Genomic DNA, 16,084 nt, shown 5'->3' on the forward strand with positions numbered 1-16,084 from the left:
GGGAATAAGGTTCCCTTCTAACCCTCTCCTGCTGCCCTCTGGCCATGCTGATTGCACTTGATACTAGTGTAACAGAGCAAAACTGCATCAGGGTTTTTTAAATGAAGTTGCAAAAGGAAACAAAAATAATTTTCTTCTGAGGATTTGAAACACCAAAGTAGAGCATTAAATCATGAATGCATGCTCTCAGATGAACTGCATGCTGTATTCATTAAGATTATCTGCCATCATCTCGCAGTGTGGGGTAGTGGACTAAAATTGGATTATCAGGACTAATATTTTGATTCACAACTAAGAAACAGTTTTAAATGTTCATTTTTTTTATTCCCCACCAGAATAAATTAATTCTGGGAATGATTCTTTAAGGAACTTTACCAATTTTCCTCTTAAAATACACCCTAATATTTTTCTATCAATACAATTATATATATATATATTAAATTACTCATTGTGGATTGAAAATGCATGACAAATAAGAGTGAGTAAAGCAACTGCTGGGGAGGGTTATGAAATAAATGACCCAAAATAAGAAGAATTATTAATGGTGTTTACCATAAGAGACAGATAGCAGGAAAGGTAAACTAAGCTGGTTTAAAAAAAAAGAATACACATGCTAGTTTTGTACAGTGTGTATGTCCTGAAAAGAAGAACTTCACTTACTGGGTCATTAGGATTGTACTGGATGACATATTCTATCTGGCCATTGGGACCATCATCTATGTCCATGGCACCATTGTTCCCAGAGAATCCTGTAAAGATGGTGGTTCCAACTGGTGTTAACTACAACAAAAACAAAAAGAATATACACACTTCAAATACACTTTGAAACTACAGAAAAAAATAAAGAAAGGCTGCCATTCCCTCTCCCAAATTTTTGTGCTAAAAGTTCAAAGAAAATATGGGGATAAGTTATAAACCCAATACTTTCAGTCTCTGTTTTAGATCATGTTATTTCCTCGAAAGAGGATTAAAACCATAAATGGGGTTGACTCATATAACTTCCATGTATCAAGATAGTAATCTCTTTGTTGATATACTTTTGAGTTAAGGGCCAACAAGCTTTGGAAAGGAAGAGAAAAGAAGAAAGGAGAAGGAAGGGCAAACGAGAAAATAAACAATTGACTCCCTCTTTAGATTGAGGAAGTGTAAACAAAGATGTCAATTTAAAAAAATTAAATATGTATATATTATACAATGCATTTCATGGAAACGTTGAAAGTACAATGCAAGATAAATTATATATACACATGTAAAACAGAATATTTATAGCTTTAGTAAACTTAATATATACAAGAAAAAAAGAGATTTTAATACTCATTCCAAACAGATATTCTGAAAGCCAACAGAGTTCTCGCTACTATGGTACAAAAGCAATGACAATGTTTCACTATATTTTGCTAGGGACAATTTTACGCCCCATAAATTTTGTTTTGAAATACTGTTTTCCAAACTATCCTAGCAGAGTTGAGCAGCTAGGGTGAATTCCTGCCCGTGCTGAAGTCAATTGCAGAACTCCCATTGACTTCAGTGGAGTCAGAATGTCATCCTTGATGTTCAGAGATAGTCTGGAAACAAAACCAAAATAAATGAACCAAAACCCTAATTTGGACTGTAAATATAAACAGAAAATTATTTCAGATTAGAAATTAACCACCAACTGCATTATTGGACCAATTTCTGCTCTCTTGTAAAACTCTAGAAAACAGGATATGTCTGGAGGATACCACTTGGAGTCAGGGGAACAGAATCTCCTATTCAGGAAAGAGAGCATCAGAGCAGGCACTCCAGCTCACCATTAGCTGAAGTAGTAGTTACTGCCCCCACAATCCCATTACACAGGGAGTTTTAGCCACTGTTTTTTCCCCAAACTCCCCAGCCATGCTGCTAAGACAAAGCTGAGCTGCCACAAAGTAATTGTCCTCGGAACGTAGGGTCCAACACAATACCAGTTTTATTGCTTTTCAGACTTTGTGTGCAAGCAAAAAGAGGAAAGGATTTGTCCCACAGAGTTTATTAAAAAACAAACATTTCTGGAATAAATGCAGAATATAATAGCCACATTGCCACATTATATAGTTAACAACACACAGCAAATAATTAGTATCTGCCAATTAGCATTGTTTTCTCCTGTATCCTTGGTTCAGAGGTTGCGTGATCCTGGTTTGATTTTTAAAACTTGTTATTTAGGAAGTTTTGATTTCTGTAATCAATATTTTCAGAGCTAACAATAATTAAGCTTTAGAATAAAACCCATTTCTTTGCAGAGTCTTGTTTAGGATAACAGTGTGTACAGTATATTTTTCTTAATGCCAAACTACATTATATATACTTAAACCATAACTATATTTTTTTGCTATCAACTTGATTTGCCTGCCAGTGTCCTAGGCTGTAAAAATATTATCCATGCTATACAAGTTGTGAATAAGAGAGTTGACTACCCCTCAGCTCCTATTAATTGCTTCCTTACATCAGTCTCCATGGAGTTCATTACCTTGTGATTTGCACCCAAGACTCATTACCTTAAATCTCTGTTGCAAGAGCAAACTTAAAAAAAAAAAAATTGTCTCAGAAACTTGGATGAAGTTGTACAAAATCAGAGCTAAATGCCATAAACCAAGTTGGATATATTACTGTTTTAGTATTAAGAACAGTATTTTTCAGGATTCTTTCTTATTTTTTTTAAACAGGCTATAAAGAAACAAAGCAAAATAATCAAAAGAGACTTCAGATATTTTATGGTGAAATGTGAAACTTTTTATTAAAATAAAATATTTGACATTAGTCATTGAAAAGATATTTGATTTTCACAATAAGTTAAGATGTATTGTTTCAAGGAGATGTTCATCATAGTGGTTGGTCTGAGGGTCAGTACATGATGGAGAATGCTGACACATAGTCAGAATGGTAAAAAGCTGCAGAGCTCCCTGGAAAAAAATAGGAGGAAGTGACTGAGATGATGAGATGTATATGCCCATAAAGGGCTAGCATGGAGAGGGTTAAGCACTCGGTAAAATGCAGGATTTGTCAGCAGAGCACTGAGCTGAGGCAGCTATGATGAGGTAAGTAATTTCATGATACTCTATAAGAGAGCGGCTTTCTCAGACTTGGACTTGACTTCAAGAACCAGGCACTCACAGCAGAGGAAAAAAAATTACTAGTTGGAAAAAAATTATAGCTGTCCAAAGCCACCCTCTTCAAGTGTGTGAGAATAAAAACATAAAATTGGAAAGAAAAGAGTCAGCAAGCAAAGGTAACTAAGGCAGAACTTGTAAATAAGTGCAGACCACATTGTAAAAGGGTGGCAAGATTCCGATTCAGATCAATGGAGGGGCTAGGATTCCAGCTCCTGGAGTCAAAATTTACACAAGAATCTCAGTTTGTTTCTTTTTTTTTAAAGTAAGTTTCTAGAACTAATGGTTGAAGTAAAATAAAAAAAAAAAAGCTGATTCAAGGCCAGATTTTTAAATGTATTTAAGTGTTTAAAGATGCAAATAGGCACCCAACTGGATTTTCAAAAGTGCTACAAAAGTAGGAGCTAGGCATCTAGGAGGCTATCTGCATCTTTAGGTGCCTAAATACCTTTAAAAATCTGGCACTCAGTGAAGAAAGTATAGATCATTTAACTCTACTCTGAATACAAGGGAGATTGGGGTATGGAACCTATGAGCAGCTAAGCCTAAGGAGAAGGGTATGGTTCATACAGTGTTATTTTGGAATCAATGTTCCATTAATAAAGTGAGGCATCAAAAAGGGTGATTTTTTCTTCAGAGTTGTAGGTTTTGTTTGCAGTTGGGTGGGAGTAATTATGATGACTAGAGAGCACTCTCCCATAAGCATAGCGTGTCTTCACCACACGTGCTGCAGCTGAGGCTAGCGCGCTAGTGTAGACTTGCCCACAGGTTTAGGGACACTCAGATCATAGGGCTGTGTCCCTGACCATCCTAGTTAATAGCCATTGATAGAGAAGTTCATGGAGGATAGCTCCAACTATTTTTTGACCCAGTAATACTTTTGGCCTTCACAACATCCCATGTTTAACTTCTTCTCATTTGGAAGCCGTTACATATTCCTAAACATTTCCCTCCCTTTCTCTTTACTTTTTTACACTTCTAATACATCTGTTTTGAGATGGGGAGACTGGAACTGCACACAGTATGCAAGGTGTGGGAATACCATTGATTTAATACAATGGCATTGCAATATCTTCTGTCTTATTTTCTATCCTTTTCCTAATGATTCCTAACATGTTAGCTTTTTGACTGCTACTGCACATGGAGTGGATGTTTTCAGAGAACTATGCATGATGTTTCCAAGCTCTGTCTCAATTGGTAACAGCTAATTTAGACCCAATCATTTTGTATTTTGCATGTTTAGTTAGGATTATATTTTCAAAAGTCATTACTTTGCAATTATAAACATTGAATTTCATCTGCCATTTTTTGCGCAGTCACACAGTTTTGTGAGATCACTTTATAACTCTTGGTAGTCAGCTTTTGACTTAACTATCGTAAGTAATTTGTATTGTCTGCAAACTTTGTCACCTCACTGTTTATCCCCCTTTTCTAGATCATGTATGAATATATTGAACAGTCCTGGTCCCAGTACAGATCCTTGGGGGATTCCACTATTTATCTCGCTCCCTTGTGAAAACTGACCATTTATTCCTACCCTTTGTTTCCTGTCTTTTAACCAGTTACTGATCCATGAGAGGACCTTCTCTCTTATTCCATGACCGCTTACTTTGCTTAAGAGCCTTTGGTGAGGGCCTTGTTAAAAACTCCAAGTACACTGTATCCACTGAATCACCCTTGTCCACATGCTTGTTGAATACCTCGAAGAATTCTAATAGATTGGTGAGGCATGACTTCCCTTTACAACAGATGTGTTGACTCTTCCCCATCATATTGTTTTCATCTATGTGTCTGAGAATTCTGTTCTTTATTGTAGTCAACCAGTTTGCTTGGTACTGAAGATAAGCTTATGTCCTACAATTGCCAGGATCGCCTCTGAAGCCATTTAAAAATAGTGTTACATTAGTTATCCTTCAGTCACGTAGTGCAGAGGTTGATTTAAGCAACAGAATTACATAACACAGTAATTCTGCAATTTCATATTCGAGTTCCCTCAGAACTCTTGGATGAATACCATCTGGTCCTGATGACCTATTACTCTGTAATTTACAATGTGATCCCAGACCACTTATCTTGAACCACAGACATGCAGCCCAAAGAAACTACCATTCCAGCATGCAATGCTCCATGTTTTTAAGTCGCAAAGTGGAATCGTATGCTGGAACCTGTAGCCTCTGTAGACCATACCAATATTAATCAGTAGTGGTTGCTGTTATTTGTTTAGTACAGAGTAAGTTGCTAATGAAGCCCTCGCTTAGACAAAGCTTTGTGGTCACTGCCTTACACATTGGAAATGGTCTTAAAATCTGTGTCTATCTAATCATTTATTTTACTATGTTTGCAGTTCTGTGAGTGCAAGTTGTCAATGTATTAAGGGGAGATGATGTGACGTTTTGTATTTCTTACGGCTACTACTTAAATAGGCTTGTTTCATCTCTGAATTCTCTGGCCCCTGAAAAACAAATGCCACTGACAATGTTAACTTTCAAACATGAAGTTCATTTCATTTCCCTTGTGCCTGTTTCTTTCAAGAAAGTTATTACAAAAGTTATTAAAAATTGGCAATACAGTCACCATTAAACTTTTAAAACTTGTCATTTGCAGGTCATTAACATCCCCATCAGATTCCCTATAAGAAGTGCATGAATACCATAGTACCATTAAACAGGCAAAATGTAAAATTTTGAAGATTTTAATGGTGATCACAGTCAATTCAATTCTCTCTCTCTTCTTGTTCTTATAGTATTAAATAAAAATCCATTTTGGACTTAAGGTGGAAGGGTGAAGAGAATAAAAATTCACCAGATAAGATGAAGGGTTCTATCAATTTAAACCCCATCGTTGAATTATATTCAAACTGACACAGTTGTGTAAATGGAAAATGTAAAAGGAACCCACAGTCCAAAAGGAATGATTTGGTACTATAAAATAAATGAATTGCAGTTGCATGTTATAACTGCAAAGGTCAAAGCCTGCAGTTCTGATTTATTCTAGATATAATGCATTAAAGCAATACAGATTTGCCAACCTTCATGAATTTAGCAATGTGAATTCCATTAGTCTGCTAGCTTGATATCTTTGATTCAAAAGGTGGTATTGGACATCCCCTTACTTCTGTCCCTAGAGTATATTTATTCTTTTTCTCTTCCTTTTCTCTGCATTTTGTTCTATACAATATGAATAAATTAGAAAGGAGATTGAACCAAAACCCTGCATTTGAACACCCCCTGAACTTTAGGAAAATTTCAATACGGATTCAAACTTTAGGGCTGCCCCAAACCCCTCATCGGGATTTCTTCAGACTTTGGATCAGTTTACATTCAGATCTGAACTACAAGTCTCATGTGCACCTCCAGAATGAACTTGATGAATTAGGAGGAGAAATTAATATAATCCATTAGAGATTGGCACAGTATAGACAAAAGCTGCACCAGCTTTCTACACACCGATCTGAAAATGCAGTAAGATATTATAAGCAGGCACTGCCAATTTTATTGAGTTTTATCAAATTTATGAAGGTTTTCTGCTGAAGGGAGTAGACTGCAATCACAACAGTCATTTTATCTCTTCAGTATAAAGAAGAGAGCCACCTCAAGCACACTTCAGCTTTTAAAGTGTGCTTCGAGGGCCGGATCCAGTTCCCATTGGCCACAATGGGAGCTGGAACTGGGCATGAATGATACCTCATTCAGGGAACACCTTGTAGGAAGAGTACAAATATTAAGGTATTCTTATTTATTGAATAGATCTCACTTTTGACCTAACAAACAACAGGCAAAATTACATATGTATACTTACTGCACCTCTCATTAAAGGAGAAGTTACAGAGAGTATGTGATTCCTCATTAGACAATTCCATCTTCAAGATAAAGATTTTTAAATTTGGTTTCTGGTATCCATATGTTACAAAGTTATGCCCAAAGCAGAAACCAAATAGATAATGTTTTATTAAGAAGATATTTCACATTAGACCCTGAAATACATAAACAATTCCGGAGAGCAACTTTCCTGTAAAGAGCGCCAAAATAGCAATTTGATATAACAGTAGGTGGTTATATGGAAATATATTCTATTCTAAACATATACTGCAGAAACTAGGGAAAAATCTTTCCTCCAGAAATTCACAGCCATACTGCTTACTGTTTAACAAACAGTAATGGATTTTGTATAGCAAATGGCAATGCTATGTCATGATAATAAGCAACCAATATGTTTTGGTAATCAGTCCAGAAATGATATATGGGATGTTCTTATGACCTCTTTTGTCATACAAAATTGCTTTCATACCAATTTCCTTCTGACAGTACACTGTAAAATAGCTTGTGAACTACTGGCCTTTCCCTAGGGTAGAGAATATTAGGGAAAGCTGATTCTAAAAACTACGAAGTCCTTCTACTTATTACTTCCGCGGAAAAAAAACAAACCTGGAAGCTCAGTGTAGCACATAAAATGTGACGGTATATGTTAATTTTTTTCAGATTGACAGCCAAATTAATGTGTTGGAAGATGGATGCTCAGAGTCTCTAAAGAATAAAAGATGCTTTATTATTTTGAGCACAAAATCAACCACACCATTTTTATGTAAAACACTGTGTATTTAAATTTGCCTCAAAGACATTTGATATAGGCCTCTGCATAACCAACATGCTCACATCTCTGCTCTTGGTTCATCCTTCTCCATGCCTCATCCATCATTTATTTCAAACTTTCCTTCTTTCTGCTTTCGTTGTATCTCACTGTTATTTGAACGTCTTCTTCCTTTTGGCCCCACTTCCAGTGGGAAAACCTCTCTCCAAAAATTTCTTCCATGAAGCCTTTCTAAAGTGACTGCTGCAAGATGATGACATCACCTCAAACTTATGCTAATTCCCCTTGATCAAGACATGCAAGAGAATGAGGATATTAGGGCTGGCCATTAAACAAAAGTTCTCTTTTGCCAAAAATATAGTTTTAACATTTGTTTTCATTCTGCTTTGGAATAAACTAGGCCTTTTAAAAATCTCTCTAAAACAATCAGAGAGGGAGACACACTCAGCCCAGAATAGCCAATAGCCCAGTGGTTAGGGCATTCACCTGATTCAGATCAGGGACTTGAACCTGACTCTCGGATATCTCAGGTGAGTGCTCTGAGAACTGGGCTAAAAAGTCAGTCTCTCCTGCTGGGGCTGTTCCACTTCATATCAATGAAGAAAATATTTATTGGGTGCATGTGAGAGAGAGACACTGACTGAATTCTATAGCCAGGTGGTTAGACACTCAGCTGCTCTCTCTCCCCTTTTGACCAGAAATTCCATCCGGGACCTGAAATACCTTCTTGGTGAAATTTTCATAGAAACAGATAAATTTCCATTAAGTTTCTATTATAATAAAGTGACATTTTCTGACAAAAACCTCTGTTGTCTAAAGATTTCCACCCAGCTCTAGATTACCGACATGAGTGGATTTATTGAAGCAGGCCGCAACTTTCTTAACTTTAATGTCAAGCCCCAACAAACTTCCAGGTATTATTTTGTCCATTTCATTCCAAAATCCAATGGCCTCATAAAATACCAGCACGGAAAGAGGGTTGGCTAGCTTAGCCAAACCTCCACTATTAAATTTCAGATTCAGTCAAATGGTAAATCCCTTTACTCTTCCCTGGGAAGGGAAGTGAGGGTACAGATGAGAGAAAAGTTCAAGTCTTCACTGCAAAAAGAGGTGTGTTCCTGGAATGACACTGTTAACTGGAGATAGCTTTCTTGATGTAAAGTTTTAGTAGACACAAGGCAAAGCTAGTTTTTACTTGAATGTAGTTTATTAGGATTGACCTTGACTCTCTCCAATTAGGGTTTACCTCATCTAATTATATTGAGGTAAAAGCTAGTTTTCTTGCTCCGCAGGCTAACAGGGCAGATGAGGTGGGGTAGTTTTCAGCCCAAAGAATGGTTGCTGTGAGATTGGAAATTCTTAAACAAATGGGGTGCTGTTCACGGGAGCCCATCAGCTCTCTCAAACATATTCCCATCCCCTAACACCACATGGCCAAAGAGTGGCTAGGATAATTGAAGTATTGTTACACTCTGTCCTGCCTCAGCCATTTCACAATCTCGAAATATGTCCTGGTGGGGAGAAAGGAAAGGGCTCTCTTGCCAGATGGCGCACACACCTGCCCAATAAGGATCCTGAGGGTGGCCTATTCCCCGCCCAATCCTGTAGGAATGCATAGCTCCCAAATTGCCAGCCCACGGTTACGGCACACTGTTTCCATGGCTACAAGGCAGGAGTGGCCTTCACCCCAGCGTCTGTGATTTGGGAAACTTCTTGGCTGGCCTGTTTGTCTCCCTCGCAGCTGGTTTTCACGTGCACAAGATATGGGTTCGTTATCTTATGTGGCTGTACACTGTATGCTTTTTTTATGCGCAAGAATTTAACCACTGAGAAGTGTTGTAAACAGAGTAAGGAAAGAAATAAAAACCCTAGGAAAAGTTTTCCTGGGAGGCTTTTGGCTTGAGGCTTTTAAGGCTTTCTGGCTACCACAGACCTGGTGTTCTGTTTCCTTTCCTCTGTCGTCGCCACACAATCCAGTGATAAGAATGTAATAAACACATCTTCCAAACAGATTTCTGATACTATCTATAGATTTTCTTAAGTATAATTATTATAAAATATATATGATACTTAATACAAAAATCTCCACCAGAACAATGTAAGAAGAGACCCAGTTTTTTCACTGACTTTAGTGGTAACTAGATCTTTTCAGCAAAGACAAATAAGGCTGCTTGCGACACACTGTACCTCAAAAGAACAAACAAACAAACAAACAAACAAAACAAGCAAGTTTCATATCTAGATATTTGAGCTGCTGGGAAGGCATTAAAATTTTCCAAAAAGTCAGACATCAAAACAGTATTCCAGACTGATTGCTGATGGCCATTGTGGGTGCCTGACCTTACATTGGGTAAACTATAAACATTTGTAAAGGAAGCCTATTATCACCACTAGCAACAAATCACCACTAGCAACAAGACTGAGATGATCTGTCCTTGTGGAGAAGGCAATATATTGCAAACAATAGCAATGATAGGAAACAAATCAAGAAAGAAATAGAAAGAAAACAAAAATCTTGGAATTAAGAATGTGACTAAGCAAAAAGGAAAAACTTACAGTAAGCCTTCTATTTCCATAGGTGAAAGTTACACAGGAAACTTTAAACATAAATAAAATTGCTGAAATTATTTATGTGCATTAGAAAGATACATTCTGATAGATATATTCATCACCTTCATGACACACTGAGAATAAATTCTCTTGTTATTGCTTATTAACAAAGTTAGAAAAAGAGAAGAATTTGGCACAGTGGGTCACATAGCAGAACAAAATAAGATTTGCAAGTAATCATTGTGAGCTAATGCACTTTTGATGATGTATACCAACAGAGATTAATTACTTCAATACCATACGGAAAAAGACTTGAGCAATTACATTGAAAGTGAAGTAAATTCAGCTTAAATTGTAATTACCAGCAGCATCAGTGCCAATATTTTTAGACAATCAGAGTTCAAGAAACAGTACTGCATAAATGCTGCATTCTCTGCAAGTGAAGAATTCAAATGATATACATAGTCTTGAACACTAGCCAAAAAATTTTGGTTTCCAAGAAGAGAAAAATCTTCATTAATTACAAGGCACTTTTCTATCCTTATTATAAAGCTGTTAACCTGGCTTTTACATTGTATTAGCCAATGATGAATTCACTCCTTTTATATTCTAAACAAAAACTATATTAAAATGGAGATAAGGTTGAGAATTTGTAACAGCAATGTAAGGATGAAACACATTACAGGGATGCTGAAATTCTCTCAAAACCAGGCAACATAAATCCAGATATCCAGAGTTAAGGTTACACTTAAAAGAAATACAAACATGTTAAGCTAAGAAATGTACAATTAAGGCACCCAAGCAACTGCTTGGGTGACACTGATGTTCTCCCATCAATGGATAGAGGACAGACATCCATTTTCACACTCCTAGACCTCTCTGCAGCATTTGACACTGTTAATCATGAGATCCTGCCATCCCACCTGAGAGAGGGGGTAGGGGTCCAAGGTAATGCACTAAAATGTCCTCAAGGGACATACCTAATGAGTAATGATAGGAAACCCTATCACTGGACCCCTCATTTGTGGAGTCCCACAATGATCAATTCTCCCACTGGTCCTTTTCAACATTTACATGCAGCCTTCTAGGTGAGCTAGTCAGACAACATGGCCTCAAAAAGCCAGCAATATTCAGATGACATATCTCTACATAGCATTACATAAGACCACACGATTACCACCAATATGGCCAAATACTTTGATACTATCAGGTCATGGATGAAAAACACAAAGTTGAAGCTGAACTTGAGTTAAGACAGAAGTGAATAAGACTAACTGTGCCCTGTAGTGATGCCATGCAATAACTATACGATTTTAAGGAAATTTAATGTCTGTGGTCCAAGGCTAAACTGATTTTAAAGATACATTACTTTTTCATATTTTTACCCTCCTGGCAAAACTACAGGGTAGTGTTTAGGATGCTGTATGAGTTAGCTATGCATTTCTTAACCTAACACATTTGGATTACTTTTAAATTTAGTCTTAAAACTAAACTTCCTGGGTTTATAGAACTTGGTTTTAAGATAATTACATCTGTAATGTTTTTAGCCTTTCACATGGAGATAAAGTTGATAATATATATTAGTACGGTAATTGAATGTAGTTTTTGTCTGGGGATTTCCTTTTTATTACTATTAAAATGTTTCTGCATGTACAGAAGAAGAAACTGAAGAGAATGTTACCATGAGGTATTTCCAATTATTTGAAAATGAGTATCAACCTTAAATAATTTTTTGTAAGTTTTTACTTTGAAGGGGAGATTCACTAGTACACCAAAGGGTGGGGGAGGACAACTAAAATATTCTGGTAATTCAGTTCCTTAATTTGCCATTGGCTTATTGATTTAGAAGTCAGTGTTAATAAGACTGGTGATATAGTGGTAGAGCCAGGAAGAACATAATTCCCCAAGAGCCAATGTCTCAGTTCTTTAAGAGGTACCCCTGCACTTCTGGCTCAGTTACCCTGGCACTGCTACCTCAATGCACAGTGGAGCCAATGCAATAGTGCCATGGGGAGCCTTTCAAGAACTGAAGTCGAAGCTATCATTCAGCCCCAAAATCTTTAAAGAGCAGTGACAGTGGGACGAAGGATTCTACATATGAGAACTGACACATGTCTAAGCTCCCTCATATAAATGAGTCATTACAATCAACAGACTTGTTACATGTAAATTAGTTGTAGAGGAAAGTTGGTAAGTGGATTATTCACCTTAGATGTAAATTCTTCCACTTAAAAGTTACCTGAGTTGTTTATTAAGGCTGTTTGTACCATATACAAATCACAAAACATGAGATCAACAATCATTAATAGCTTAATTACAACCTAATTTCCTCAAATATAACATATGAAGAAGATGCCAATGAATTTTAACTAGATGGATAGTTTGAAGTGTCTGCATTATTCCTTTATTGCAGTCACCTAAGCCAAGAAAGACTGACATGGAAGCTACATTTTTGAAGAACCCAGTTTTTAATTTTAACTCAAAAAGATTTAGATCCTCAGAAAATGTATTCGATACTCAAAGAGAAAGTACTGTAAAGTTTGGGAAGGGAAATTTTGTGTTATTCGCATAGAACAAAGAGACTGAATTCCTGATTGAAGTGCAAAACTGAACTTAACTTTAACTATGGAGTTATGACCAGTGCCTCCATCAATTATGAACCTAGGTATTCCCAATCCCATGCTTTCAAAAATCATGACTCAGACCTTATTATTAATTATCATAACGAAACAAAATAAATACAATTAAATTATAATAATAATCTGGGCATTTTTTCTTGCCTTCTGAGCCTTCAGGGTACACTCAGGGCATGTTTTCAGACTTTTCTCTGCAACTCCAAGGGCTAGAAATCCCCCCACACCCATTTTTTGTTAAATAAAGAGAAAGCTGAGATTCTCAAATATTCCTTTGACTTCAGTTTGAGGTTTTAAGAAAAACACCAAATATCATCAAACACACGATGCCATTGTGAGAGCTGTCAACTCTGAAACCTACATCTTGGTATATAAACATTGATAAAACAGGAACATGATTCTGGTGCCATGGTAATAATCTTGTAAAGAGAACAATGTATTAACAATATTGTTTCATTCAAAGCTGAAAATTAGTAAATCTGGTGACATTTTTCACACAACATTACAGTAGGCTTTGTTAAAGTTGCAGTGAGATTTATAAAAGATGCCTCACTGGAGTCTGCACTATGATAAATAAATCCAGGCTAGATATTGGTCTGCACTTCTGACCATGTTACACTAATGGATTTATCAGCCTTCACAGATACCACATCAGAATAATATTGTTGCAACCAACATAAAAAAACATCAACAATTCAATGGAATATTTAAGGTAAGCCACTATAAACTATTTCCTTTACAAACATTTAATGTACATTTCTGCAGTTGGATGCTTTCTTCATCTAAAGACTTTTTTTGAAACCAAGAATAATCCAATGTATAATAATCTTCTCCATACACCACTTTGATTGTCGGTCATACTTTCCTAGATATATGTGGGAGTTTGAGAGAGCAATATCTACCTGTAATTTTTCTAACCATGGTTTTCTTATATGCACATGACAGTTCCAAATTATATCTACTTGTTTAGAGTCTTTTAATGACCTATTCTGAACTACGATGTGGAAAAAGGTTACTGCTTCTATCCGAGATTGTGGCAGAAACTTTTTTTTTTTTTTGCAGTGCCCAGCACAAATATGCCACAATCGCAGCTGTCACCTCTGGGAGCTACTGTAATATAAAAAAATAACTTGACATAAAGATGTTAAAACTTCTAACCCTACTTCTTCCAGACTTTCATTTTGGAAAAGTTAATGGCAAATCTCTCAATTTTCTCTTATATTCATTTATTCAGTGTCATAATTTGTATGGTGATTGCGGACAAATTAAAGCCAACATCCAACCTATACCAAGTTATAGTCCAAGATCCTGATTGGGTATCTGGTCCACACAGGCAGACTTCTGTCTGTACATGTGGAATCCACTGGTTTCAGATGTCTGACTGCTCAGATCAGATTGCTGGATCAGTGCCTTAGAGAAGATATGATCAAAAAGGGCTATGAAACACTTGGAGAGTAGAGGGAAGAGAAGACAAGTCTTACAGAAGTAAAGCTGTATGCTTGCGTTGGTTAGTAAATGCAATCATTTTGAAGTGAGTCATTTTGAAGTTTTATTCTTCTTATGTACTGTTATTTTGGGAGGAACTTGGTGAGGGGCGAAATGAGAAGGAAATTGAAAGAACTAGGCCTTTCAAAGGTGTCTCAGAAAAAGTGTTTTCTGTATATCATAACTGTCAGGGCTGGGCCGTGGGCAGCCTGTGTGCACTAGTCTACTAAGTTGCAGTCAGGAGATGAGTAGTAGGATCAGGATCAAGCCAGGTCAGGATACCAGGAAGTCAGGGACAGGCACCAAGTTGCAGGTAGCAGGCAAATAGAGTTGGGGGCAAGCAAATAGCAGAGTCTGGGACAAACCAGGGTTGAAAGCCGGAATCTAGGGTCCACAGCAAAACGAGGTCTGAAGCATTCTTATGTAGGCAGCCTACATTGTTGCTCAGACAGCTCCCTATGATGGCTTCCTGGTAGATATACCACCATAAGCCAATCAGTGGGCTGTGAGGTGCTGCCACCCAGGACCTACCGGGCAGTACTTCCTGCAGAGCTTAGCTTCACAGGGCCTACAGGTGAAACCCTGCCTAAGCTTCCAATGGTGATACAGAAGCATCAGTAGCCTAGCATCCCTATAGTCCCAGATTCTACTCCCACAGATTCTTACAAAAACATTTCCAATTTCCAGATATTAGACGGCATGTATGGAAAGAGACTGCCACTCATTCCTGAATTTAAAGGAGACTTTGAAATTCAGATATATTTGACCATGTAAATTCTTATCTTCTCTTTCTGTAACACTTGATGTCGTCTAGTGTGAATGAAGATGAAAGCCTACGCACAACGGTACAAAACAAGAGAAGACATGCAAGATATATTGGGTCCAGTTCCTCCAGGGCTTTCTTCTAAAATATGGGGTTAATTTGAAATTTATAATTTTAACATGACAGAAGAGCAGATTAGCAAGATTGGGAATTATATTAAAATTAAAATAGAGCTCTCTACATTTTTAAAATATTCCTTATAACGATTTGTGGATAATTTAAACATAAAAAAAGACTTCAAATATGAGGAATTCCATCCATTACAATGATTTCCCCCTTGATGTTTCTGATAGTGTCCAATAAATTAATCTTTGACCACAAATAGTTTTCTTGTACTTATACTGTCTATAATTATAAAATGCATGCATGAATATCTAGGATAATCTCCATTATAATAGATTTCTTTCTGCCAAAGTTTAGAGGTCATACACACAACATCTGTTTTTTTTAGTGTCTTGATATTAATTAAAACACAAATATTTTCATTATACCTCATATGTAAACCAAAAAGGGAAACAGAAAGGCCATAGATAATTCAGAAACAGTTTAGTACACTCTTGTGGTTTAAACTGGAAAAATGTTGTATTCTGCTGGTAATTGACACTATCAATAACTTTTTTAAATTACTCTCTAAAATCTTCAAGAAAAAAAAAAACTATCACATTTTGGGAACATAGTTTTTTAATTAATGAGAACATTAACCCAAAGGGTACTGCCGAAAGGCATGGGGATGCCATGTCAGACGATATAAGCATAACGATGATTAAGAAAAATAAAGTATTAAACCAGGATTTCAACTGGTAACAAGAACTGCATCTTTGCCCAGTGATGGTACAAATGAGTGACCATAAGATAGTTGTATCATCTCGCTAAAA

General features: G+C 36.7%; 1 protein-coding gene across 1 annotated transcript in view; it reads right to left on the minus strand.

Moving 5' to 3' along the window:
* PCDH15 (protocadherin related 15) overlaps positions 1-16,084 on the minus strand; it is an 812,634-nt gene that overhangs the window by 481,788 nt on the left and 314,762 nt on the right. Inside the window, exon 6 of the mRNA XM_026651074.1 lies at positions 661-780. Within this exon, the coding sequence (XP_026506859.1) occupies positions 661-780 (120 nt within the window). The remainder of the gene's footprint in view (positions 1-660; positions 781-16,084) is intronic.

Source organism: Terrapene carolina, unplaced genomic scaffold (assembly GCF_002925995.2).
Source record: "Terrapene carolina triunguis isolate 2854851 unplaced genomic scaffold, T_m_triunguis-2.0 Scaffold95, whole genome shotgun sequence".
Lineage (NCBI taxonomy): Eukaryota > Metazoa > Chordata > Testudines > Emydidae > Terrapene > Terrapene triunguis.